At 44.1% G+C, this 27967-nt stretch overlaps 1 protein-coding gene across 2 annotated transcripts; it reads left to right on the top strand.

Moving 5' to 3' along the window:
* On the top strand, positions 1-22518 carry LOC135906858 (putative protein-lysine deacylase ABHD14B). Of its 2 annotated transcripts, none has more exons than XM_065438471.2 (5): positions 1-231; positions 5748-6013; positions 8001-8166; positions 10080-10384; positions 17920-22518. In XM_065438471.2, the coding sequence occupies exons 1-5, from the start codon at positions 222-224 to the stop codon at positions 18127-18129; spliced, it is 957 nt and encodes a 318-aa protein (XP_065294543.2). In that variant the 5' UTR covers positions 1-221; the 3' UTR covers positions 18130-22518. The 2 variants fall into 2 exon arrangements, with proteins under 2 accessions (XP_065294543.2, XP_065294544.2); XM_065438472.2 differs by having other exon boundaries at positions 3-231; positions 5820-6013.
* Positions 22519-27967: the final 5449 nt, after the last annotated feature.

Below are 27967 nucleotides of genomic sequence, written 5' to 3'. Positions count from 1 at the left end.
AATCCGTATCTCCGTTGCCGGCTGGTTCTGCTTGTAATTTTGCTCATTTTGGTACTAGCAGCTGTGGAGAGTCTTGAGCTTCCTGAGCTCTGGCTCATCGAACTTGCCTACCTTGGCATAATTGACGTGTCAACATTTTCTCGTTCGTACTTATCTCTTAATTGTATGCGATAATCAAAGGAGCGTTTCTGCAGCGGCTACACTCGCCGAGAAAGAAAAACATGGCGTCAGGTAATTTTTCATTTGTGTAGTTTGGGTCTGACGGCAAATATGAAGCTCTGTTAGAAATTGACACCCTCTTCCGCTAAGCTTTTATTTTCTTTTTTACTGCGATCTCTTTTGCGTGTATTGTGCTTTCAAGCGCTAACTTGAGTTGCCTTGCCGAGTGAGCCTTGCGTAACAGTGCTACAGCTACAGGTGGCCTTGTTCCTACTCGTTTACACGTTGTAGTGACATTTGCACTTTCGCAACAGGTGCGCTAGAGCTCCATTTCTTTCAAAATTACTCCCTTTTCAACAGTTTCTATGTTCGGCATATTGGCTGTTAATGCTGTGGAACAAGCAGTCGGTCGCAGTCAGTCAGAGGCGCTCGTTCTCGCGGAGAAGGGATGTGGTATACTGTGTTGTTTTTTCTGCGACTGTTACTAAACGCCCTGTTTTGGCGAAGTCGGCTTATCTCGTCCCTTCAGCCTAGGTCACGCGGCGCAGCAGAGCGTCTTGTTTACTATTTGCTCTCTGCACTCCTGTGGTTCGACAACATTATCTGGTGTTTGTGAAGCCATCAGCGTTAATCACCACCAACGTCGTCGTATACTGATCGTGTGAAGTGAAAGCGAAGGGGACATGTTCGTCGGAAGAGCACTAAACATGGCAGTGGCTGGATTTAGTACCTATTCCCCTCACTCCCACCCCCCCCTAACACACACGCACATTTTGTTTTTCTTTTGTCGTTTTGTGCCCCCTATAGGCACTTGTGGGTAATTTTTCAGCTTTTGAAGAACTATACCATCAGCCCCTATTGCACTGCTTCGCAGCATCAAGCATGTCAACCTCTGTTGAGCACAAAACTAGAGTGCACTTCTAGTAGGGCTTGTCCTACAGTGCGATTCTCTCAGCTGTCCACTCATAGGTAATTTCGACCAGTCAAGTATTCATTCAAACAGTCCTCTATAATAGAAGTTGCATCCATTTGAAATCATTAGCTCTAAATGGTCAGCCATGCAAGACCTCTTTTTTGAATGGTTGGAATATTACCTCCCACATTTTTGACACTGCAAATGCTTCTAAATAAACCACAATGTGGTAGCATTGTCTTAAGAGCTGCACTGAGACTTTGGCAGAGGAGTTATTGCTGATCTTTTAAATGTTCACTGCTTGAATAATGGAATGATTCTATTCCGATGCTATTCCTTTTTGTGCTTTGTCAGCGATTCAATTGAGCTGCTCTCCACCTACAATATCATTGGGATCGGCCATCCATAAGTGGTGGCTTATAAGAAAGCAATAGAATCGAGCTAAAGGGTTGCTTACATTATGTCTACCCTACAAGCCCAGCTTTTGTAACAGAAGGCTCTTCTGTTCCATTGTTGGAGCACCAAAAACCCCTTGTGATGCCTGAGAAAATAAAGGTCCACTGACCTTTGACATGCACACAGAGGAACTGGTCACTAGAGTTCTACAACACATGACTAATTCGAAGCAACACTGTAATAGATTGGCATGAATTCTCCGAGTAAAGGTTATGTGTCATGGACTTGGCCGTGGCAGTTCACACTGTTGCTTTGAACCTGTACTTTACAGTTGGCTTTTGTAGAACCTGAACAAAACATGGAGTTGGCGAGTGACAGTGTTGACACTTAATCAAGAAAGGGGCTGACAGATGGAATAGCATACTGTGGTATAAAGGTTATAAACAGGGATAGCTGCCTCAGAAAGGCTGGCCAACGTTTCGATAGGAGGATCTATCTCCTACCAAAATGTTGGCCGGCTTTCTGAGGCACCTTATCCCTGTTTATAACCCTTATACCGCAGTGTTGACACTTGCCACATGTAAAACTGTCACTTGTTGGCAGAATTTGCATGTAAAGGGCCACAGATTTATGAAACAAGGATGAAATTTGTGATGTCTGACAACGACACTGCTTATGCCATGCTTTAGCCCCTATAGTCGAGAAGATTGGTGCACAACTTGAGAACGCTTGAGGTACAAGTTCTGCTCGAGTAAGAGTAGTGTAGTCATAGGCATAGAAGAAAGGGCAGAGCCACTCTCCCCTCATTGGGGCTGCTTGTTAGCTTTATAACATTGGGTATTGTGTCGAAGGGTTTTGCCCCTTCCACCCTCCTGATGAGTATCCTTGTTTGTTTATAGCAGTGTGATAGCACCAGGCACGTACCCAGGGGGGGGGGGCCCGGGGGGGCCCAGGCCCCCCCCCGAAATCATGTGGCATACCCCACCCACGCCACCACTCCTCACACATTCCTAAAGCGCCGCCAGATTAATGTTGAGACTTGGCAGCTGTTCATCGGTCAGCCTTATGCTGCCTTTTTCACTCCTTTTAGATGGCGGTAGTTATCGGCATCTCTTGTAATGTGAAGGACAGTTTTCTCATAGATTCCGCACCCGCGCGATTAACTCGAGATGCGTTCAGTTGTCACCATCTATTCAACCGTCACGCGCATAGCTGTTGCTTTTGTTAGTTCAACCTTCTTTGTTTAGGCTGATCCTGGGACCAGGAGAGGGATGCGGCTGTTACTCAGCTGGTCTGTAATCTCATGGAACGAGTTGCGGCCGGAGAAAACACCAATTGCGTTTAACTTTTCCCTTTGCTTCATTATTTCCTTGAGTTACGGCTCGCCGCGACGCTGGCAGATGCCCGGAACCATATACACGTGATATGGGTTAGATAAGGTGGGAAATAAAATGTGAAAGAGCGTCCATCATGAAACCCTGCAATAACCCTTAAACCCATAAGCAAGATGACTGTCGCCCGTTACCCCGTCTGTTTTTCCTTAATTGTATAGCACTTATCGTGCAAAATTGGAAACTGCATGCAGAAACAAAAATCGCAAGTTGAGAAATTAAGCGATCTACTTAGGGAGAGAGCCAACGCAACAACCAAACTGCAAGCAAAAGCGAATAATAAAAATGTTAACCGTTATGAGAATATTTATGGATCAACATCTTTTTATTTAAAAAGGAAGTAGAGAAAACGCCGCCGGAAGTGGTAGAATAATTACTTGCTTTGAATGACGCTTCTACAGTTATCGGTCGAACCGCCTCACGTAGCCACTTCTCTTCTGTGCTTATGTGGGTGTTTTTCTAACCTTTCTCTGTGAGCGCAGTACGTCTACAATCGCAGAGTCCTGCGCTCTACGCGGTTGTATGGGACTGCCGGCCGCACAGCGTTACGCAATTCGCGGAACTCAAAACTGATCCACAAGGCGAAAATAACTGATATTCGAAACTATAACATGAGAAAGAATGAAGAAGCCGTAAAAAAATGAACGCAGCCTGAAATCAGTAAAAAAGAAACCTGGCATAGGACAAACCATGATGTATGCACTAAAAGATAAGAAGGATAATATCATAAGCAATCTCGAAGATATAGTAAAAGCAGCGGAAAAATTCCAAGCTGACCTGTATACAGTACACAGAGGAGTCACGATAGTTCACTTAGAAACAGTAATGAACAGGGTACAGAAACTCTCCCATAACTAGCGATGAGATCAGAAGGGCCCTGCAAGACATGAAACGAAGAGCGGGAGGATAAGGTGGAATAACAGTCGATTTAATCAAAGATGGAGGAGACATAATGCTAGGAAAGCTGGCGGCTCTTTATACGAAGTGTCTATCGACTGCAAGGGTCCCAGAAAACTGGAAGAATGCAGACATTATACTAATCCATAAAAAAAGGAGACGTTAAAGAATTGAACAATCGTGGGACCATTAGCTTGCTCCAAGTATTATATAAAATATTTACCAAAATAGTCTCCAATAGAATAAGGTTAACACTGGATTCTGTCAACCAAGAGAACAGGCTGGCTTCAGGAAAAGATACTTTACAATGGATCACATCCATGTCATCAATCAGGTTATAGCGAAATCTGCAGAGTACAATAATCCTCTCTATGTGGCTTATATAGATTACGAAAAGGCATTTGATTCAGTAGAGATGCCAGCAATCATAGAGGCACTACATAATCAAGGAGCACAGAACGCTTACGCAAAAAGCTTCGAAAATATTGCTACATGCGTGAGGTATTTGTTTGTTTGAACGAGGCACGTAGGCGCCATCACTCCAGAAAATAGGAGGAAGAACGAACTGGGCTCGCGCTGTCAATCTAACCGGTCAGCGCTGCAACCGTTGTTGTAAATATAACCTGTAAATAGTTTCTCGTCTTACTGACTCGTCCTTCGCATTAGAATATCTACAGAGGTTCTACAGCTACCTTAATTCTACACAAGAAAAGCAGGGAGATACCTATAGAGAAAGGGGTCAGACAGGGAGACACAATTTATCCAAAGCTATTTTCTGTGTGCTTAGAAAAATTCAAGCTATTAAACCGGGAAGGCTTAGGAGTAAAGATTGACGGCAAATATCTGAGCAACCTTCGGTTTGCCGATGACATTGTTCTATTCAACAACAATGCAGACGAGTTACAACAAATGATTGGAGACCTTAACAGAGAGAGTGTAAGAGTGGGGTTGAATATTATTATGCAGAAGTTGAAGATAATGGTAAATAGCTGGGCAAAGGAACAAGAGATCAGGATGGCCAGTCGGCCACTGGAGACTGTGAAGGAGTACGTTTACCTAGGTCAATTAATCAGAGGAACCCTGATCATGAGAAGGAAATTCACAGAAGAATAAAAATAGATTGGATCGCATACGGCAGACATTTCCAGCTCCTGACTGGAAGCTTACCATTATTATTGAAAAGTAAGGTGTGCAATCAGTGCATTTTGCCAGTGCAATATGTCCAGTGCCAATGCATTTGCCAGTGCATTTCCCAGTGCATTTTGCCAGTGCATATGGGGCAGAGACTTGAGAGCAAGTTAAGGACCACGCAAAGAGCGATCGAACGAAGATTGCTAGGCATAACGTTAAGAGAGAAAGAGAGTGGTTTGGATCAGAGAGCGAATGGGTATAGACGATATTCTAATTGACATCAAGAGGAAAAAATGTAGCTGGGCAGGTCATGTAATGCGCCGGTTAGATAACCGTTGGACCATTAGGGTTACAGAATGGGTACCAAGAGAACGGAAACGCAATCGAGGACGACGAAACACTAGGTGGAGCGATGAAATCAGGAAATTCGAGGGCGCTAGTTGGAATCGGTTGGCGCAGGACAGGGGTAATTGGAGATCGCAGGGAGAAGCCTTCGTCCTGCAGTGGACAAAAAGCAGGCTGATGATGATGATGACGACGACGATGATGATGTTGATGCCCCCCCCCCCCCGAAAAAAACTCCTGGGTACGTGCCTGGATAGCACTGAACTCATAATCCGTTAATAATATACCTGCTACTTAGGGTATAGTAGTACTGGTGCACGTTGTTTCATTGTTTGTCTTTAGTGTCCCTTTATGCTCGTGGTACATCTGCCTTCTTATACACTTCACACTGCTCTAGACTGCCAAAATTCGTTTCACTGTCAGTGTTGGTTTTGTCCTTTGTCTGTAGACTGACGTGAAGCATGCACGCAACAAGCTGTTCTTCCTCCCTGTGTCGTCTTCCCTGCTCCTGCTAGGTCGTCAGATCCTTGTGGGGGTATTTCTTTTATTTGGCATTTTTCTTTACGGAATTTTCGTCGGCTTGCCAGAAGAAGGGCATACAACTGTTGGCTCACCAAAGGGGAAAGGCATCGTCACCCCGAGTGGAGACTGCGACCTGCCGTCCTCTGCCGACGTCAAAACCCCTTGGCGCTCGTTCAACTACAAGCAGCTCGATGTACCAGCGAGTATCAGCAGTGGAGCCAGTCAAGTCAAGCCATCGGAGGCGACCGTCGTCGTTGACGTGAGTGGGCCTGGAAGTTGCGCATTCAGGGTGCTTTATTGTATACTAGTACATAGCTGTTAATTTTCAGAGACTGTGTGTGGCAAAACTATTATCACCTTGTGCACTGCCTTGGGGCTGCTTCAATGCTGAGCTTGCAGGTGTGCACAAGATCTAAAGATAGATTACAGGCATATGCTGCTAGTGCAGTTCCTCAATGAGCTTTTCACACTTTAAAGCAGCTTGCAACTGTCAAAATATTCAACAAAGGCACGCAGGAAAGCAGAGTGGCAATGGTGATTTTATATCCATGCATTCTTTTTTAGCTCCTTGGGAAACTGCAAACTCTGAAAAGATGCAGCACAGAAAGTTAGCTGGTACAGGAACATTTCACGGCACAATCTTGTGTGCACTTCTCAAAATTGGGAATAGGCAGAATGCTTATAGCAAGAAGTCATGCTTTTAGTACTGATAGACATCACTTTTGTATTACAACAATGCCTGCTAAAATTGTTAATATTATTGGCAGCTACGTATTGTGCAAATTCTGATATCTGCCTCTTCTATGAAATTTGATCAGAAGTGTTCTTAGCACCGCAGTTTTGTTGAAAAAATAAAGATGTTAAAAATTTTGCTGTGTGGCACAGCATATAAAAGAAAGAGCTGGTCTAAGTTTGTACCCTCGAAACTTGTGCAGATTTTCTCTGTGGTTGACTTGATGTGGATTAACTGTCTTGATTTGATTATTACATTTTGCAGATAAATGCCGTATTTGATAAAAAAAAACAGCTTCCGAATCGTCCCACCGATATATCTGTTTGTACTTTGCTACAAGGATATGGGCTTATGTGTGATGATAGAAATATTTTGCTCTGATAAACCAAGCAGCACACTGAGGCAACATTAAGAGCATTGAACTTAGGTTGCAAAGCAAACTTAATTTCACATTTAAAGTGACACCTAAGCTTTAGTAGAAAATTATGCCTTTTCAATAGCAAAGCTGCTGATCACAATAGAAAGCTTGGTCAGTTGGGAAGTGCACAAGAATGAAAGGCAGCTGGCAACGTCATCTAAAAGGCCCTGCAGCAGCTTGCTGTGACATCATAAGTTTAGACAGTGTCTACTCATGTTTGGCCGACCCTCTGTCAGTAAAGAAGCACTACATTGCACGCTAAAGGAAGAAAAGACTCAAACTAGCAGGTTTCAAGAAACTTTCCTGTGCCAAAACAGGTTCAGTGTGTATTGTCAGAGCATATTTACTCTGACACCTGTGAATGCAATGGTGACATACTGTTGCTGAGGTTCTGGCTCGAAACCCAAGAGAGGGAAGCTTTCCCTCATTTTCTCCTTCAGTTATTGACCATTCCTAACAAATGAATGCAAATGGGGTCAAATGAAGTGGATGGATCAAATGAATGAATGCAAATGAAGTCTAACTAAAGTGTTGCTCTTTAGTGACCCCTCATAGGGCCCCTATAAACAACCCTGAGCTCAAAAATGAGTTACCTAGTGGCTGATGTGTACCAGTCTACAATGAACATATAGTCGAACAATTTGTTTTAAATGGTGCAGTAATATCAGAGTTACAGGCATTTAACGAACGACTATGCAGCCGCAGCAGTCTTTGGCTCGCCTCTGCTACCCTCGCCTCTGGCACACTCTCCTGCTCGCCACATACGCTCACCAATTCCATGCAGTGCAGCGAGATCTACGGGTTGTGTGAATATATGCGAACAAAGGCTCCTTCAGTCATCCTTCGTGTGACACCAACTGATTGGAAGCTTCAGAAAAGCTTCATTGGCGCACAGTGGGCAAGACCCCCTCAGTTCTCTCGACATACAGTCTGCTGTCTAAGTTGCTCTGTGCTGTGTTGTATGTTTGTCTGCGTTGCTGTTGTGCTTCTTTTTTCGCAATGAAATAAAATATTGAAGAGACCACCTGACGGCACGTGTTTGGGAAGAATTGGGTGGAGGCATTTTTTATTGGAATGCTGCTTGCTTCTCTACAGGGCCTCACAGTGTATTACCAGGAAGTGAATCCCAAGGGTGCGTACACCGACATCTCCGTGCTGTTGCTGCATGGTGCTGCCTTCAAATCTGAAACTTGGTACACCCTCGGAACCTTAGGCAGTCTGAGCTTGATGGGATATCGAGTTGTTGCCATTGACATGCCCGGTGAGTGATGCATGTGGCGTGACTTTCTCGTGTATTTCTCTCCCCCCCCCCCCCCCCCGTCATTTCTCTTGTTAATGTCACATATGTGCTTTTCTCATACGGAGCTCTTGCTGCTGCATTACTGTGCAGAATGTGATGTTTGTGGTTGATTTCTAGTACGAGCAGTTGCTTTTGAGGTGGGCCTTGTGCATAAATGCCTAGCCGATAAGCTGCAGTGGGTTGGAATCGGTTTGGAGCCTTCACTTTGTAATTTACAGCCTTTCCTCACGCACTGCAGTTGCTATTTGGCTATGGTGCTCTGCTGCCGAGCACGTAGTTGTGTGTTATGTGTTAAGTTATGTGTTAATTCTCATGGGAACGGAATGCAAAAGCACTTGCATACTGAGCATTGGGTGCATGTGAAAGGGACACTAAAGGAAAATATTGATCTGAGTTATGTAAAAAGATTATTCATCTAGAAGTCTATCATCATTTTCTGTGTGCCAATATGTGACTTTGTTGTGTAGAAAACTGCCACCGTGGATCCCGCTGCTGCTCCTAAATTTGAATCGTCCCAAACAAGGACAAACGAGTTCATGTAATCTAAACCTTCCTCTCTGACATTTTCGGTGAATCAGCCAGTGCTGACATCACATGAGAGATAGTCCAAAATAGGTGCTGCCACTCAGGTTTTCTACTTTTATTGTTTTTTCGCTTACAGAAGCTCTGTTTTCTGGCAAATTCGTTATTACAGAAGCCTAGTCTTTTACCGGCATTCTGAAAGAACAGCAAAGACAACAGGACTATGGGGAGACAACAACACGGGTCCTGTTGTTGTCTTCCCATAATCCTGTTATCTGTGCTACTTTTTCACAATCTCTATGTTCACTCAACTAGCCCAAGTTAATACTCCTGTAGAGTCTGGTCTTTCAAGTTTGTCTTGATATTTTCAATTAGTGTCCCTCAAAGAATACCAGGCAGTCAAAATTAATACAGTGTACCTCATAATCTGTCTTGTATTGTCACGATCGATGACACGCCATACATTGTCCCGAACTTCCGCTTTATTTCCCGAACGCCCACCTTCCACACCACACAAGCACCGAGTTCTCCCGTTCGCCACTGTCTCCCCACACACTCGCACGCTCGCGCCGCTGACTTCCCCACACTCACGCCACCTCTTCACCGCTCAATCAACTACTGTTGATCCCGCACCTGGCCTCCGAGAACCATGGCTCTTCGTCGCGGGTCTTGGGCTCGCTTGCCCCAGCCCTTGCGCGTCACAATATCAAACACCGTGAATAAGTCAGTCAGAGCTTTTCCTTATTGGCTGGACATAGGTTTCAAGGTGGATTGTGCTCCGACACTGCTGTGGGTAGTGTAAGTAGTCACCACACAGATTTGTAGATTCTGGAAGGTTGCTGTATCGTTGTCGTTTTAGATTCCGCTTGCACTTCTGTTGCTAAGTCTTTGGGCAGGGAAGTTACAAGGTAGGATATTAGGGAGCAGAACAAATTCATTGAGCCCTGCCATTGTAACCTTTGGCGAGCTTTCTTGAATGCCAACATGTATTTCAGTTGTGTGACCAAAGGCTAATATACCATGCAGTAACTCATCATGAAAGCACTTAATCTTGAGTGAATGCTCATAGCCCATGTTTTCACAATAGCATTGCCAACCAGCCAACATGAGGCACACATTTGTCAATTTCGTACAACCAGATGGAAACCACATACTGTTCAAGAATGTAAACTGTCACACTGGTCCTTGTGAAATGTGTACGCAGTGAGGGAAATGGCATGAAACAGGCCTGTAGTGTCATAGACTGTGAATTTGTTAGTGATGTCATGGTATACCTGTGGATAAAAGGAAAAAAAATGAATGCATTTTAACTCACTGTTTCCGATGCTCTCCTACTGTACTGTCCTTGACAGGGTTTGGCAAATCTCCACCTGGCACAATCTCCGACAAGGCAGCATTCGTGCTGCACCTTTTGGCTGCCCTTCATCTTAATAACCCAGTGATTGTGAGCCCCAGCCTGAGTGGCCAGCTGAGCCTGCCATTCCTGGTCAAGCATTGGCAACAGATGGCTGGCTATGTTCCTGTGGCCCCCGTTGGCTGGAATGTGCTGGAGCAGGTGCAGTGCAACACTGAGGAGGCCCCAGTGGCCGTGTCCCATGTGTACCCACCGCTCCAAGTCCACCTGCCCAAGCAGGTTCCCAACCTGAGCTGCATCAAGGTGTGTGACTGTGGCTTGCAGGCTGTGGTCGTCAGTTGTGTTTTTGTAGTTATGCAGTCAACGAGCAATTTTTTGGATACTTTCGCAGTACAGCCGTGTACCCCATAGAGCCAGTATACAGTAAAATCTCAATATAATGAACGTCAGCTGACTGCAGCAAAGTGTTTGTTATTCCGAAAGGCCGTTATATTGAAAGCCCTAAAATTAACCATTTCGCCTATCAACCCATCAGTTTATCAGTTGTTGCCGTATGTGCTATCCATGAAAACATCGCTGTTGGCGCTCTGCCCGCTCTATCGCTATTTTCCATAGATTCTGCTACCAATCACCACAACAACACCTTATATAGTGTGGCCCACTGCAAACGCATAGCTGGTATTGCCGCAGAAAGCGCGGAAGAAGAAGCATGCGCAGATATAAGGGCAAAAGAAGAAACAAGACGCCCCTCTATTGCTTGGGGACACTTGTTTGGGTGGAGATGCACTCACGAAACCCGATACGCCATTGTCACCGCACAAGAAAAAAAATAAAGCCTTCGGGCGTTTTTTTCTACGGCATCGTCTCGGATTTTCCAAACCCATGTGCCGCGGCGTCTGTTTCCTGCGCTTTGTTGTCTGCAAGCTTGCTGTTCCAGCTGCCATAAATGATACATGGAAATCGTAAAAGGCATCGGCACACACACAAAAAAAAGAATGGACACTGATGTGACAAGGACAAGCTCAGTACCAACACGCCCAGTTTGCCGCATAAATCTAAGAATCCTCATACAGTCATACCTCGATATATCGAACACGGATATATCGAATTATTGTGTATATTGAACACTTTCTCTATCACGTGGAAAATCGCATGCATTTTTACTTTTTTATTGCAAACGGGGCCGGATGTAAAAGGGATATATCGAACTCCGCCGCCCCAGACCAAGTGTGCTTTGTTGACAGGAGGCGAGTTTTCCCGCAACACTCTCGAAGATAGCGGTGGCGCGATGGGCGTTCCAGACTGCTGCGTACGACAGCTGCCCACATCAGTTGCGCTGTGGGCGCCATTTGAACGTAGCGGCGTACACACGCGGCGGCTTGGAGCCAGCACGGCCGCCGTGCGCACGTGATTGAGGTGGCCGTGGAGCCAGTTGCAGCGCTTTGTCAGTGCTGAGCCACACAGCATGTGCATTGAGGACTTCGTTGGCGGTGACAGCAGCACCGGAACAGTGGCGGTGTTAGCAGACGTGGAGATCGCGGCAGAAGTGACTGCTGAGCGGCCAAACGAAGACGCTGCCGAGGCTGATCCAGCAAGCGCTGATGTTGCCCCGCTCCCGACTACAACTGAGGCTGTAGCTGCTTTGGCCGTTGTACGCCGCTACTGTGGCGCAATAGAAGGCACTGGACTGCCTCTTGTGGACCGTTTGGACTATGTTGAGGACGCCGTGGCCAAGCACGCGGTTGCCAATATGAAGCAGGCTACGCTGCTTCAGTACTTTCAGCGAACGAAATAAATATTTTGTTTGAAGCTTCTTGTGAGTATCACACCACGATTGGTTCATTGATTGATTTGTGCTAGTTTTTTACGCGTTTTGTACAGGATTTTATATCTCGAATTCTGGCTATATCGAACTATTTTGCGATCACCGCGCTGTTCGATATATCGAGGTTCGACTGTATCTTGGAATATTAATTCGTAGTACTTACACATTGTTATGACACTAAAACTGAATAACTATCATTATTCTGAAGTTTGCGGCACTGAAATATTTTTACATTGAAACTGTAAGCAGTCGGCACGGGATTTCTTTTTTTCGGATTTCTTTTTTTAATTGTTTCGCGCTGTCCATGCACCGTCAACCAAAGCAACCCCCGTCGCCAGAAATCATTCTGGATTTTGTCTAGAATCTCTTTTTCGCACTTGAAAAGACATTTCACCGCGAACATTGCGAATTCGGGCGGGATTTCGCGGTAATGCCCGTGCACTGGGAGTCGCATAACGCCAAGCTGCTCCATCCTAGCACAATGTTTCAAGGACGTTTTGACGGCGAGCAGGCTCATCGCGGAATCGCGCGGAGGCCGCGAAATCTACGGAGCACATGGATTTCAATTCCGAAACTTTATGGGCGTAAAGTTCTCAGAAACATTTGATGCAAAATGTGCATTGACATTTCCAAAGTTGTACTTCAGATATTCAATTGCGGAAGTTCATGGGTTTAATGTTGTTATAAACATTTGACGCCAAAGATGCATTGACTTTTCTAAAGTCTTAGATCGGAACATACAACGAGGCAAGCCAAATCGACACACTATCCGACAAGTTGACAAAACACGCAGCGAGGTTCGATGAGATGAAGCGTTGTGGGGTTTCATTTGTGCCGTCATGTCGCATAAAAAATATCAAGATTTTTTTTTTCACCTACGCCAAAGCATCCACGTCAAAACACTAACGCCAGCCACTGTAACTACGTTCCTATTTATTTCTTCTACTTTGACTTTTAATCATGAGGACACATTGAGCCTCTTATATTTTTTTTATTCTCGTTATCCTACCCGCGGGCTGCCAGAGCCAGCCAAAGCACATGCATTTTTCAGAGCGCATGCGTTTTTCGTTGCCCAGACCACCGCGCGGCGCACTTCGGTGCGCGTTTGGTTTTCTCTGGTCGAATGGATTTTTGCCTGAAAGAGTTTTGGACGCCTTCTGGCATCCAAAATTTCTGGCGAGAATGGCGAGAAAAAGAAACAATGGTTGCTCACCGCCATCACTGTGAAGACTAGACGGATTGCAACGCGTTCGCTTGAGCGTTATTTCTCCAGAAAGTCTTGTCTCGCCGGCGTAGGATACCGAGCACTATGCGTATGGTTCTTGGTGGACCAAGCATCTCACGTTTTCTTCGATATTCATTTGGTAGCCACATTAGGTGCCCAAAGTAGGCTTTGGATTGTGGCCAACATACTCTCCTTAGTGCTTTTTTTTTTTTTTCATTTCAGTGCCCCCTCCCCAGAAATGTAAAAAAAAAGATACATTGTTGCGACGCAGCGAATTGACCCATGGTGACAGTTTGTTACTTCTTTTGCAGAAAGTAATCGGCCACGGCATGCTTCAGTTGCCGGATACTATTATTATATTGTTATATTATATTATTAACGAAGAAGTTGAATTGGACTAGACGAAGACGAAGTCTGGCAGTTGCCTGAACGCCATATATGCCAGTTGTAAATATACATTATTTTACACTCATGGGCCTGCTTTCTTCCTGCAGCAATATTATTGTGATAGCAATTATATGAACACTCCAAGCACATTCCTGCTGTCGCCGTCGCCCTCATGTTTCTTATGAAATCTAAGGGCGATAACGTCGTGACCGCGCGCCACCTGCTGTATGTGCGATTGAAAGCATAAGGCGAGGAGGGGGGCTGGAATGGGCGAGCCAACGATGGTGGCTCAGTCATGTGTGCGCAAAGTACAAAAGCGCGGAGCAAGGGCACCGCCTTCCTTTCTGCGCGATACATCGGGGGGAGTGGATGGAATGGGGGCGGGATCTAGGACTCTGTGAATCTGTGATTGGGCAACATGTTTATTTGCCTTGTTTGATGCATTATATATATGCAGTGACTTTTTCTTAGATACGTAGATTTATTGGAGACTTATACATATATTTAAATATTTTGTTGCGAGATTTTTTGTATACATGCAGTGAACTTTCTTTCCAGTGACACTATTTTGCCCTTTATCAAACATTTGTGTATTCCATTGTATCTTCGGATTTCTAATGAACGAGGGCGACTTAAATGAAAGTGAGCCTACCACCCCGCGCAATAATGGTTCGGTTCATTATCTGCGAGGCATGCGCGTAGCACACAGGCATCTCTCATTTACAAAAGTTACACGCAGGTATGAGTGTAAATGTTCTTTAATGCTCTCGTACACTGGATTGAACATAGTTGCGTGACGTAATGGACACTCCAGTAGTTGAGCAGTGGGGTACCGTGAGGATTTTGATAGCTGAAGGTGTTTCACAAAAAGAAATTAGTCGCCGTATGGCTGCCATGTACATTGAACATTGCATTTCATTGGCCACTATGAAGCGTTGGAGCAAACGGTTAAAAAAGGACGTGAAAGTTCCAAAGACGATTCAAGACCGGGCCAAAGCCATTGTGCAGTCACCCTCAACAAAATTGCAAAGGTTGATGAGCCGATGAGACAATAACGGAAGATAAACATCGATTAACTGGCAGAGCGTGTGAACATCAGTCACGGTTCAGTTCACACCATAATTCATGAACATCTTGGTTATCGGCTCTTGTGTGCGCAATGGATGCCCAAGATTTTGAACCACTGCGAGAAGGTTCTGGCTGCCTTGACTCATCTGATCCGGTATCACAATGAGGGTGATTTGCCTGAAACACGACGGCAAATCTTACAATGGAAACATTCGAATTCACAACCCCCAAAGAAAGCAAAGGCTGTCATTTCCGCCGGAAAGGTGTTGTTGACTTTTTTTTCTTGATCGTCAGGGGTCATTACTGATAGAATTTGCCAAAGCCGGAGAGACTATCAATCGTTTCCGATATTGTGAAACGCTTGATCGGCTGCGTGTTGCAATCAAGAACGAACGGCGTGGAAAATTGACGAATGGGGTCATCATGTTCCATGACCTGGGCTATGGTGTTGGGCTGCTGAGCACGAGGTTGCGGAATCGAATCCTGGCCACGGCGGCCGCATTTTGATAGGGACAAAATGCGAAAACGCCCGTGTACTTAGATTTAGGTGAACGTTAAAGAACCCCAGGTGGCCGAAATTTCCAGTGTACTCCACTATGGTATGCCTCATAATCAGAAAGTGGTTTTGGCACGTAAAACCCCATAATTTAATTTTTAATTGTTCCAGGACAGTGCCCATCCCCTAGCCGCTGATGTGGTTAATACAAAACTGGCAAAGTTCAAGTGGGAAACGCTGCGACATCCGCCACAGAGCTGAGACTTGTCGCCTTGCGACTTCCACATTTTGGGACAAATGAGGAAAACAGCTCAAGGGAAACAGATTCGTGTCGGACGATGACGTGAAAGAGTCAGTTGCAGATTTTTTGAAGCAGCAACTCAAGGAGTTTTACGAGACGGTAATCACCCGACTCGTTAGCCAATGGGACAAATGTCTAAGCGCTCATGGAGACTACTATTAAATAAAGTACCCCGTTTGTCGTATATTCGCATTGGCTCACTTTCATTTGACTCGCCTTCGTATATTTTGCAGAACGGCTTTATCTAGGTGCTCTCTGTTGGGACATTAATTTTGGTGCAATTACTCACTATACACGACCAGTGACAGCTGCTCCTGCATAATACATTGGAATAAATGACAGCGTCATTGAAATTTTTCACAGGCCGTTGCATATGTACAAAAATGTAAACAAGGTTCTTGAATGACAGTCTCATTAACATATTTGCCCTCACCTTGTTCATTTCATGGCCTTCACATTTTTCATATCAGTGGCTTTCACTGCTTTGCTGGTTTCGAAGTGATATGGTTCTAAAGATCGTGTTATATTTTCTTTAGTTATTAAATAGACAAAAACATGGAAGCATTCATATCAGTTATTTTGGGCACAATTTCTGGCACATTCGAGTATATCTCTTTATGAAAAAATACGTATGTGACTTGTTTTGACAGTGTGTAGCGTTCAAGAATTCGTTTGCAGCATCTTTGGCAATGGGAATGCAGTTATTATTCATGTATTTGATCCCTCGACAAATTCTTTAAGAGGAAGCTTTAGCTCGAGCCCAACTCCGACGCGGCCTATTCAAATACATGTAAAATGCAGAAATGCTTTTCTGAGGTAGCCCCTGTACCGCTTTTAATGAAATTTGTTGCATTTGAGAGAGAAAGTTAAATTGTAGTATCTGTTGGAAGCGGAATTTCCATTTAGGCCCTGAATTTTGTTTAATATATTTTGAAAAATGTGAGAGTACGAGAAAAATAGAAGCACAACGTTTACAAACTAATAGCTCTGCATCAAGAACAGATATCGCGGTTCTTCAAACGGCATCTATTATAAGAGTCAAAGAGGACAAATTTGATATCTCAATTTGTATCTTACGTCAAGTGGTTAGTGGTGTACAAGGGTTCTGCAAAAGCCGTATTTCGATAATACTAAATTGTTTGAAATTCATTTGTAATGCATCAATTTTGTCCGCTGTAGATGTACTATTAGATGCACCCGAGCTAAAGCTTCCTCTTAAGGAGGAGGCCAAGTTGTAACGTGAGCCCCCCCCAACAAAATTTCTGGCTGCGCCACTGTGGAAGCCACACGCAGCACACGCAGCTACATGCAACTGTCAGATGTAGATCGACCGTGCACAGATGAAATAATTTTTCTGTCTTTTTTAAACCACAGACATATATAGTATTCCTCCTTTATTTAACTCAGAATTAGCAATGCAGTCAAATCCGGTTACATCAAACTCGCAAAAAATACCGACCAGTTCGATATTAGGCATCATTCGATCTAACCGTTATAAAGAATCGACAACATAAGAGCACATACCATTAGTAACAACACTTCGTTCACGAAATTACTTGCCTTCAGTGTACTGTGACGTAAAATAGTCCAGAATCTTCTTCTGTTTAAATATCTTCGTTGCCTGGAAGCTATCGTAACAGTGAATGGCAGGTTTCACCGCTTCACGCTTGCCATCACACAAAAGCAAAGGCAATGCGTGGAAAAACAACACAGCAGAACGGCGACGCAAATCTTCACAAGCTTCAAACTTGCAGGGTTTTTGTGAGTGGGCATTCTTCTGAGGGCGGGCAAGGATAATCTTTTATAGGGGGTTGGCCGCCCACAGCACGATAGAGCCGTGCAGGCACGGTCAGGCTAAGCTACCTTTCTGAGTCAGTGTTGGCAAATCACCCGGCCACCGTACAGGAAAGCAAATTTCTGAGGCAGTTTCGTGCCGTTTGTAGATGCGTATATCGGCAGTGGGTGCTATTTTTCTCTTACGTAGCCATATATTTTGCTATATATTCTCATGGTAACATTATGTCATTAGAAATTGTTTGATATAAGGGATAATTAGATGTAAACGAGTTCTATATAGTCGGGTTTGACTATAGCCAGCAGTACATATCCATTGTCTATCCCTATTGTTGCATGTAACGCAACTTGGGAGTCATAACAAACTGCTAATGGGGTCTGCCAGCTGAAGTAGTTATCTCCAAGATTTGCAGATCTATTGAGCACCCTTTGCACCCCTAGACATTCGAACTGTTTCTTGCCAAATCGTGAGTGACCGTTATTTTTGTTTGTTCAGGTTCAGTTTGTGTTCAGGCACATTTCAAAAATATTGGTTCAGGTTCGGTGCCAGCCAGAGTTCTGGTACGATTCGCCACCTTAAGATTAGGGGACTAAAATTCCTAAAGCCAATGGTAATAGCTTGTCACTATCGTAGTCTTGCTTTTTGTGCTTGAATCTAAAGAACTCATAATTTCTTGGTATGTCAGAAAAGCGTGTGTTAAAATCAAGTAAACATACAGCGTATTATCTCGTTGGCACACAGGTGCCCACGATGGTGGTGTTTGGCGAGCACGATCGGAGCACGAGCTCGGCACTGCTGAACCTCCTGCCCAACAGTGTGGCCGTTGAAGTACCCCACGGCAAGCACCCAGCCTACCTGGACAACCCCATCCTGTGGCATCAGGCATTGTATAACTTCCTGCTGCGTTTGCGCTATGGACTGCAGCAGCAAGCTACCAAGGGCAGCTCATGAGTTGGTGCCCCATCGAATGCCCCATCCTCTTTGTTGTTTTTCTTCCATTTTTTCTTAATTTTTTTTTGAACTCCTGCCTAGTGCCTGGAGCTAGAAGGTTATTTGAACTCTTAATGAACTCTGAAGTAGGGCAGGGACATGCCACTGTTTGCCCGCTTAATTATAGGGACACTAAATAGAAACATAGTTGGTTTAGACTAGTTGATTATTATTTTGAAGCTTTTCACTTCCTTCAGGGTGAGAAATGGTTTATTATTGGCAGAGAGCAGCTAAACTTTTTTCTTTTCGAATTGTGCACACAAACTGCCACTTCCGATAAGATCAGTCTGATTCCTTGGTTTAAGCGACGTTTCTGTGGAGAAAATGTTGGCAGAATTTGCGTTCTTGTTCTTTTTTCATGTAACGCGATGTGGTTCAGTTATATTGTTGAACGGTTTGACTAGCACCAAGCAGACGCTGCCGAAATCTGCAACCCTGCGAAGGAAGGAGCCGGTGTTACAATTTCAAGATGACATTGCTTAGCTGTCTTTCTTTTTTGCACCTGTTCTTTATCAAGCCTTTGTTCATGGTAAGAATGACGTACTTGCAGTTTCTAAGGTGTGATATATCGATTTGATTTAACCTGATATTTCTCATAGTGTCCTTTTAAAGGAGCTCTGTTGCAGAGATGTTACACCTTTTGCACCACCAACAGCATTTGCGAATTGGTTTCTGCCGCCTGGAGCCAGCCTCAGTCAGCAGCACTTGACGAGCTGCGAGGCTGTTTGATTTGTCCCAACATCACTCTTGCATTACAAAATATTGTGTGTGTGTCATGGCACAAGCACGTGTGCTTTGAGTTGAGTTTATTGTTGTTTAACTTTAGTATGTGCAGCATTCCGAAGCACTCGTGGATGGGGGCATGGCAATGTCTATAATTGTGCTGCCGCCATGAGAAACTTGACATTTGATTCACTTGTGCCAGTTGTCTCTGTTGCATTCTGCAAAGTCATTGCTTGCTTTCAGCTTTGTTCCTCATGGGACATAAGGCTGTGACGTATTGAATGGTGTTCATCATTTGCTGAAAGGTTGTTTTTGGTGCTTCTGTCAATGCTGCATTGCATTGTTATGTTATTACCTCTTGAGACTATATACTTGTTGTGATAGTTTGTGCATAATTTCATAATAGTTTAGAAAACTGTTCGCACTTCTTTTTCTTTCTATGTAGACTACATGCACAAGCAAATTGACTAGTGATTTAACTTAGTTGGCCCTGTAAAACATAGTGGCATTTTGCCAACAGGTGGCATTGATTTTAGTACCCTCTAAGAGTTCGAGAGTTGATGGATGTAGCCCAATGACATGGCACTGCACACATATGCACTGAACATTAATTTACACAAACACACAATGTACACATGCGCACTGCTTAAACAGTGTGTCATTATGTGCAGTATTCTTAAAACACGCACATCTCAGAGCGCATTAACTATTTTTCATTGACCAGTCCCATGGTACCTTCATTTTATGAGAAAATAGTTTGCTTTTACATTTTGATAAAGCTTTTCGAGGTTGTGTATGCAGTGTGGAAAACTGGCTTAGGACGAAGGAGTTTTATGCATGTCATCTGTCATGTTCCTCCAGAGAAGTGCATTAAAAAAGACATTGGAATTGGTTTACCCTTTAGCAATCAAGGAATTTCCCAGTTTGCTATGAGCGTTAGTAGCACTGCAACATAGCAGTAAACACGAAGACAGTCTCGCTTGTAGTCTTTTGCACTTGGGCGTTAATAGCGCTCGGAGACATAAGACATGCAAGAATTCACAACCATGATTTATTCAATTATTAGAAATAACCATGTGAAGATTGCGGAAGGAAAGGCCAACCAAAAAAATGCCTTTAAAATAGTGCAAAAAAATAAAATCTAGTTAGAAGCATTATATTTGTGCACGATCCTGAGAAAAAACATATCAGGTTGACCTCCCCAGGTCTGCAAACCAACTATTAATGATAATAAAACTGATTAAAGTAGAGCTGGAAGGTTAAATTATATATGTTGCTAGTGCTTAATGTGTAACTAGTGCTACGTGTGACCACGCAGTGCATTCCACTTATAACAGTATCAAGAACAAAAGATCCTATCGTTATAACCGATCATCGCTATATCTGGACTGCCTTAAAAAAAACTGCCGAACATACCTTTGTAGCTCCGAAACCAAATTTACCATTTGCGTAAAAAAATGGACGTTGTATAAGGTAGACTGTGAAAAACGATATGTTTACTTGTTCCTCTAAACAGCGTATAAAACGTTCGATGCCCTGAAATAGTCAGAAATCCAGACTTGCTTTCGCGGGAGTTTCGGGTTCACAACTGCAACGTCCAGCTGCTGCGCGAACACTAGTGGCAATAATTTTGCGTGCATGAATTCATTGAGCGCGTCGATCGATGACAGTGCAGTTCGCGTGAACATCGGGGTCAGTGTCAAAGAAGGGTCATTGTCGATCTCGTCGCCCCCATCGCACAACACTGCCATCTGTCGCGACAACGATCACCCGATCGGAGATCTCTTCACATAATGAGGCAGCACTATCTGCACTCAGATACTCCTCCATCGAAGCACCACCTGCTTCACTCTCAGTAGCGACGAGCTCCCAGAGCACGGTAGTGTCAGCAGCGTCCACCGTATTGGTTTCACTATCATGGGGTGCTTCATTCTGGTGCACAAAGCCCGCCTTTTCCGTTGATCAACATGGTCTCTGGTTGCAGCCTTCATGTTCGCTTGTACTTCTTGTACTTCGAGCCTTGCAAAATTTGCAGCTTTGTCTAAAGCAATACAAGATTCCGCTTTGTCGGCACAGTCTTCTATCAACCGGGCTGTCCCCCGCCGCCTCTGCGGCGCATTTTCACGCTTGCTGAAAAGGGGGCAAAGAGCAAGCTACGCTTCGCTTCTAGAATTTTTTTCCCTCTTCTCAAACGTATCCCGATTGTGGGTGATGCGAGGTGGCTGGCGCCATCTCGTGGCACGATGCACCAACTAGTGATGCTCTCCGTGGCTTTCTCAATCGGTGCGTGGGTGGGACGCATTGCGCGGCTAATGTCAGCAAATACGAACTTGCGTAGGGAAACATATTGCCCCGTCTCGGCATAGTTCGTTTAACGGGAACTTAGGAATGCAAATATCACGATTATTCTGCATGGGAAACGCCATTCAGAAGGCAAAATTTTGATCGTTATATATTTTTTTTTTTTCTTGTAGCCCACATGTATAAGTTGGCACTCTCAAGTCGGCTCATCGTTATAGCCTATATATCGTTATATGTGGTATCATTATAAGTGGAGTGCACTGTAGTCAGCATTTTCAACTGTTCTGACTGTTCTGTCAGTAAGATAGTTACCCCGGCTCTTTCCATAAAGGAGAAGGTGGTAAAAAGCTCAACTCCTGTTTCAGAGCTCGTATTTTTAAGGGATTTCACAATTTTCATGTGGTTGACCTGTGCATAACGTTGCTTTTGTTTCTCATCACTGCCCATGTAGCGCAATGTGACGCCATTTGCAAAGACAAATGCTTGGATGTGCAAGAATTAAAAAGAAGAAAATTATGTTCCTACAATTTGAGTATATGCCAGTGCTGTGACTTGTGATTGCTTCGATTTGCAGTCCGTTTTGTTTTTGTGTGTGTGCTCTGACAAGTGAAGGTGTTGCTCTTAATCTAAGTAGGGCAGCCACTAAGTATTGGTATTAAAACACGGGTAAAAAGGCAGCCATGCTATATTTTAGCCAAGCATTTTTAAAGCTTGGCTTTTAGGGCAAGTTTTAGGGTGGTGCATCATTTATTTAGGTTCAGGGAAGGCTGGTGTTTTGTGACTGTTAACATTGCGGTTTCTATTTCCAATGCGGAGTCAAGCATTTGGTTCTTTGATCCATTTGGGATTGCTGCAATAAATGTGCATTACATATTGTAAGTTGGCACGTGGAGACTGCTCTTGCAGGTAGAGTGTTTGTATGCTAGTCCCACCACTCGTGACACTCAATTATTGGCCGGTGACGACAACTCCTCAGCGAATTTGTTTTGAAGTGTTCTGTGAATGTTAATGTGATATTTTCATATCAAACAGACCATATGAATGTCTTGGAATATGTTGTTTCTGAAAACGCTGTTGGCAAAGCAAAAGCAATGTCCTTTGCTGCTGCGTGCACACTCCAAGGCCATATTAGGCATTTGTTGTGAGAAATTGCAGAGCCTATTTTTTTCGCATAAAAGAATGTTATTTTTTATACACTTGTGCCTACATTGGCCAAAATGTACAAAGAACCGATTCCAGAGTTGTTTTTGTTGCCATATCAAAGTGGTGAGTTTTGGTGTTATTTTTGTATTGTTTCCGTGTTGAAAATAAACTTTGGATACATTATTTGCTTTCGGTTACTGTCCTTTTCACATCATCTAAGCCTCTAAAAAGGCAACCATCATGAAAGTTTGCTTGTATTACTGCTAAAAGACAATTTGTAAGTCGGAGGGCCATGGGATGGAAGGTCTTCATTGAAATGACCTGCATGCTCATGGCCTCGTTGGTGATGATATTTTAGAATTTTTGTTTGCACTGTAGTAGCATTGCAGGAATCGAATGTCTGACTGCAAGTACAAATTCATTACCACGTATATGACATTCAGAACCAACTCAGCATTACAAGATTTCGTTACATTAACCACTCTCAGCTTGTAAGAGAGGAGTTTCCCTCTCACCTTTGCTTCCCTCGCCATAGGCACTTTCTCCTCCTTGCTGTATACTTATCTACCAGGCATGTATACATCAATATCCTTGCTCTTAAGCTTCCTTTGAGGGGCCTGTATAGAATATTAAGAGCACCAAATGTCTCATTGACACTCCTTTATTGTCTCAAAATGCCATCCACATTCCATTGCCAAGGCTGCTTGCTTTTCGTTTGCGTGCAGTTGCCATCGCATGCATGGTGCAAAGCACACTACACATAGTGAAATCACTAGATTGCGTACGGCAGGCAAGCAAGCAAGACAAGGGCGAGCAGACGTGCCACTGCATGGCAAAGCAGCGCCAGCAGACAGATCAGAAATGACATTGCTCAGACAGACCAATGAAGAGCTTTTACTACAGTGACGTCATGCACATGACCCTGTCGGCATCGCGACATGTGAAGAAGGGACTGGAAAAAGCTTGGAGAGGAGTATGCAATTGTTTTACATATTCGTTGCTGCCATGCAGCATGTAGTGCAGCCATGTTTGAGAAATACGATTGTCATGGCAATCTGTACATTATGAATGTGTCTGTATTGTTACGAGGTGTCAAGAGAGAAAATATGATTGCAGGTAATTTACAATGGCTGTGCACCCTGCGAAAGGTACCCACAGGGTGCTACCCTGAATTTGGTAGCCCCCTGTGACAATATCAATGTGTTAAAAATTGTCGGAGTGCTACACCTGTTGCTCTATTGTGTTTTGACACCCACATTCAATTTATTTAGTACTCTAAGCTAGTTTAATTCTAAGTGCCAAAAACAAGCTTCAGATCTCCTTGGTTTAATAAACATTGATACAGTAAACCACAGCTCCTTTCTAATGAGAAATCTATACTAAAGTATAAAGCCTTGTGGCTATTAACGGGCTCCTACCTAATTACATGGGAAAGGAGAAATTGTTTTTCACGGCAGCCACTGCACCAAATTTGGTGAGGTTTGTTACACATAAAAGAAAAAGCTTTTAAAAAGTGTACTAAGATGTAGTGACTCTAGAAAACAACTTTTAGGCTTAGACTGTCAATTATTTAGTAATTCGCGAGTTCAATTTTCATCCGCAGTGGCGAAGTTTAGATGGAGACAAAATGCAAAAACACTCGTGTAGCTCTTAGAATCTGGTAGGTAGTCAAACCTAGGTAGCCAGACTTAACCCCAGGTAGTCAAGCTTAATCCGTAGTCTCTCACCATGACATGTCTCATAATTACATTGTGGTTTTGCCACGTAAATCCTCATCATTTAATGTAATAATGTAACGTTACTAGAACCCTAATAACATTTGGCCTTAGATTGTGTGCATCAATCACACTTTTTCGGCAGAAACCTCTCCTGCATTCTTTACTTGTCACTTGCTGCAAGTGGCAGAACAGCATAGGGAATGCATTCTGGAGACGTGCGCTGGATTAGTTTTGTTTTCAAAGTCGTCTATTGTTTTGTCTTTTCGTGTGGTATTGTTTCCCTTCGTTATTTTATCTTCTGTTGTCTCCCTTTCCTCGACAGTGTTGCCTTAGTATCTCAAACCATTCGCATTTCGTATTAGTATTTGCTTTTATCGTAGAAACAAATGTACATAACAGAGTTGACAAAGTTTATCGAGAGATCTGGTGCAATGGCAGAACGGCTATGCATTGTGCTGCTGATCACAAGGTTGTGCGTTTGATTCTGAGCTCCGTGTGCCAAGGTAGCTTGGTGCATTGCATTGCTAAGCTCAAGGTCGCAGGTTCAATCCTCGCCACATCGTGATGGAGACAAAATGCAAAAACGCTTGTGTGCTTGGATTTAGGTGCACATTAAAAAAAAACAGGTGGTCAAAATTAATCCCAAGTCCCCCACCATGGCGTGTCTCATAATCACATTGTGGTTTTGGTACGTAAAATGCATTCTGATGGAAGCAGAATGCAATTACAGTTAAACCTCGATATAAAGAAGTAGGCAAAATCGGCACTTTGGTTCATTATATATAAATTTTGTTGTATTGAAATTCGACCTTTTATGCAAATAAGTACAGTCGCCGATCTATTTTTCTCACACGAAAAGGAGCCGCAGAATCTTAGAACGACAGAAAGCTGAGCTAGTTGGTAAGGATTCATTATGCAAAAAAAAGTGAGGCGTGCAGACAGGACACAAGAGTAGAGAAGTGGACAACACGAATGCCGCATGGAAAAGGGCTCAGAGTACTAGAAATGAAGCTTAGAATGACAGAAAGCTGAGCTAGTTGGTAAGGATTCATTATGCAAAAAAAAGTGAGGCGTGCAGACAGGACACAAAAGTAGAGAAGTGGACAACACGAACGTGGCGTTCCTGTTGTCCACTTCTCTACTCTTGTGTCCTGTCTGCACGCCTCACTTTTTTTTTGCATAATGAGCCGCAGAATGTTCTGAATTATCGGGAAATGAAAAAAAAGAACGAATTTGAATGAGAAAACAATTTATTTTGATGAATATGTTATTGGCGATGAATGATATGGTTTCGTGCCACGTCGACGATATCTTCACATAGGCGGTATGAATTAGGCGAAGAAATGAATGCTTCATCTGCCTCTCGCTTCAGCGGGTCACTGAAACTCGAAATTACGCAACCTTCAATACTAAATGCGCGGGAAGACAGCTTACATGATGTCACCCACCCACTGTCACACGTCTCGGCACACCCACTCTTTGCACACTCGGCAGATTACCTCTAAAGCAGGGTGCGAAGCTGCGTATGTGCTCAGCCGCGCTTACAGCCATGCACAGCCATGGCCTAGATGTGCGCCAGAAATCGCGATGCTTGCCAACTTATCCCCCCCTTCCCCTGCACCGTCCCTAGCGTGCGTTTGATTGCGTTACCGCGAGCTCGCTCCTTCCCCCTCTTTCCCTTTGCTTGTGCGGGGATGGATGGATGGAAACCTTATCAAAAAAATCAGAATAATCGCTAATGGTCGGGAAACTATAGTCCAGGGCTCCGCTGGCCCTTGCCATCTTCTCAGCTCTCTGGATCAGCTTGAGGCGGCGCTTGTGCTTGAAGCCACCTAAAGTCTCTGAATAAAACTATTCGGGGACCTTAAAGCCACCATCTTTCCTGTCTCACCCTTGCACACTTTCACTCGCACCTAAAGCAAAAAGTGCGCGAGGTGTGATAGGATCTTATATGGAACATGATGCTGCTTCACTTCGGCGGTCGCTTTTGTCGCACTCGCGCTTGCCTAGGCAGTGCGAGCTTGACCATGGATTAGAGCAAGGCTGGGCCGTCTTCTCTGTTGGTTGTGCAGGAGTGGGAGGCTTTAAGCCATCGTTGCCAAGCGCCATTTCACCAGCCCGCTGATATTGAACGGTGAACTGCTTCACTGGAGAGGGTCCGGAATGCAACAGGCATCGGACCATCGAGATCAATGTAGTGACTGCGTTTGCACTCTGTTTGTCTGTGCGTCGACGCTGCGCATGTTCGCGGTGTCTCTTTGCTTTTCTAGCACTTGCACGTTCCCTGTGGCACAACAGGTGTCGCACCGTCGAATGGCGTGTCTACCCAAGCCTAATTACAGTCATGTCTAGCCACCAACGTAGGCACAGCCATCGTAGCTGGCTTAACGATGATTGTATACCGAAGTATAATATTTACAGCTGAATCAAAGGTTAACCAGGTGAAACCAAGACTTAACCAGGCTAAACCAAGCTTTCACTATGCATATCCAGGGTTAGCTGAGCTAAGCCGCAGCCAATTTTTTTTTCTTGTCCTCGGGGTAGCCTCATGCACAGTGTTTTCCGTTTAGGTTTTCATCTCTGGTAAGCGCCACGAGTGAGGAGCAAGCAAGCAAGCAAGCACAGTGCAGTTCATGGCAGATCAAACCATGGAGTAGCGGGACGCTCAGCGAAGACCTGAACGATGCCTTCTCCTTCTAACACGAATGCATTGCGTAGTGCGCAGGGTAATGATGGAGCTGCTGCGTCTTCGACGCATAACTTGGTTGAGGGACAGTCGGGAGATTGGGCAGTGGTGCTCTGACCACGTCGGCAGTAAGTATGCATACGCTCCCGCTCTATTCGCTCAGACTCGGTTGTCAGTCAACAGGCCATTGATGATAGTGACCACAGTTTTGCAAACCAGCCTTCACCGATTCTGCGAGTGCGTTTAGTAGGCAAGAAATATGTGCAATTTGGCTCGCCTGCAGTTGATTATTGCGTATACAGCGTGCGATTGTGACCAATCGTCCAGTGGCGCAAAATGTTCAACCCTAAACGATTTTACCTACATATATAAAGAATCTCTGCCAGAATACTCTCTCAGAACAGCTTTAGGCATGCCCGCTATAATGAATTAATATATAGCCACAGCATTTCAACGATTGCATGCAGTACTGCAATGTGTTGCCCCCCTTGTGCGGCTGGTGGTCGACATACATGAGTGTTGCTATGTCGAGCTGATATAAACCAAGTGTGTTCCCGGGTCTCTTTCCAATGCAGTTTTAATGAGATTAATAGCCACTACAGCCACTTTGTGCCTATATCTTTCTAGCCTCATTACGCACCAACACTTCAACTTAAAAAACAATTTAAGGTTTATACGGAATCAAACGTGTGTGACACGGGTTCCTCAATTGCAAAACAGTGATTATGCTGGAACCTTAAAAGAGTCATGTGTAAAAGTTGACGCACTTGACCCGCAAATCAGATTTCAATGATCGCTGACTGTGCTCGTCGCTATCGTTGTGCTTTGAGTGTCACTGGTTTTTGTGGCCACAAGTCCACCCAATAATATGTTGTTTCAAGATTCACAATTCTGCTACTGTGTTCTTCACTATCACTGCAATATGACATCTGATGGAGGTGCTTCACTGTTTGTTCCGGACAGCACCTAAAAGCTGTGACACTATTTTGGTTACTGCTATATTAGCTCTGTGTTTGTCTGGTTGAGCCTATAACTTAACAAAGGTGATCTATGGTGCTCACAAAAAGAAAGTTCGAGACCAACACTGACTGACCGCGCAGCTTGTGTCAACACGGAGAGCGGAGAACACAAGCAGATGACACTTGCTGTGCCAGAAGTGCTTGAGTTTAGTGATAAATTGTCATTGTGCATATTCTTTATGCTACCTTTCTTTATAGAAACAAATTCA

Source organism: Dermacentor albipictus, chromosome 5, assembly GCF_038994185.2.
Source record: "Dermacentor albipictus isolate Rhodes 1998 colony chromosome 5, USDA_Dalb.pri_finalv2, whole genome shotgun sequence".
Lineage (NCBI taxonomy): Eukaryota > Metazoa > Arthropoda > Arachnida > Ixodida > Ixodidae > Dermacentor > Dermacentor albipictus.
This window is presented reverse-complemented; position numbering and strand designations above follow the sequence as displayed.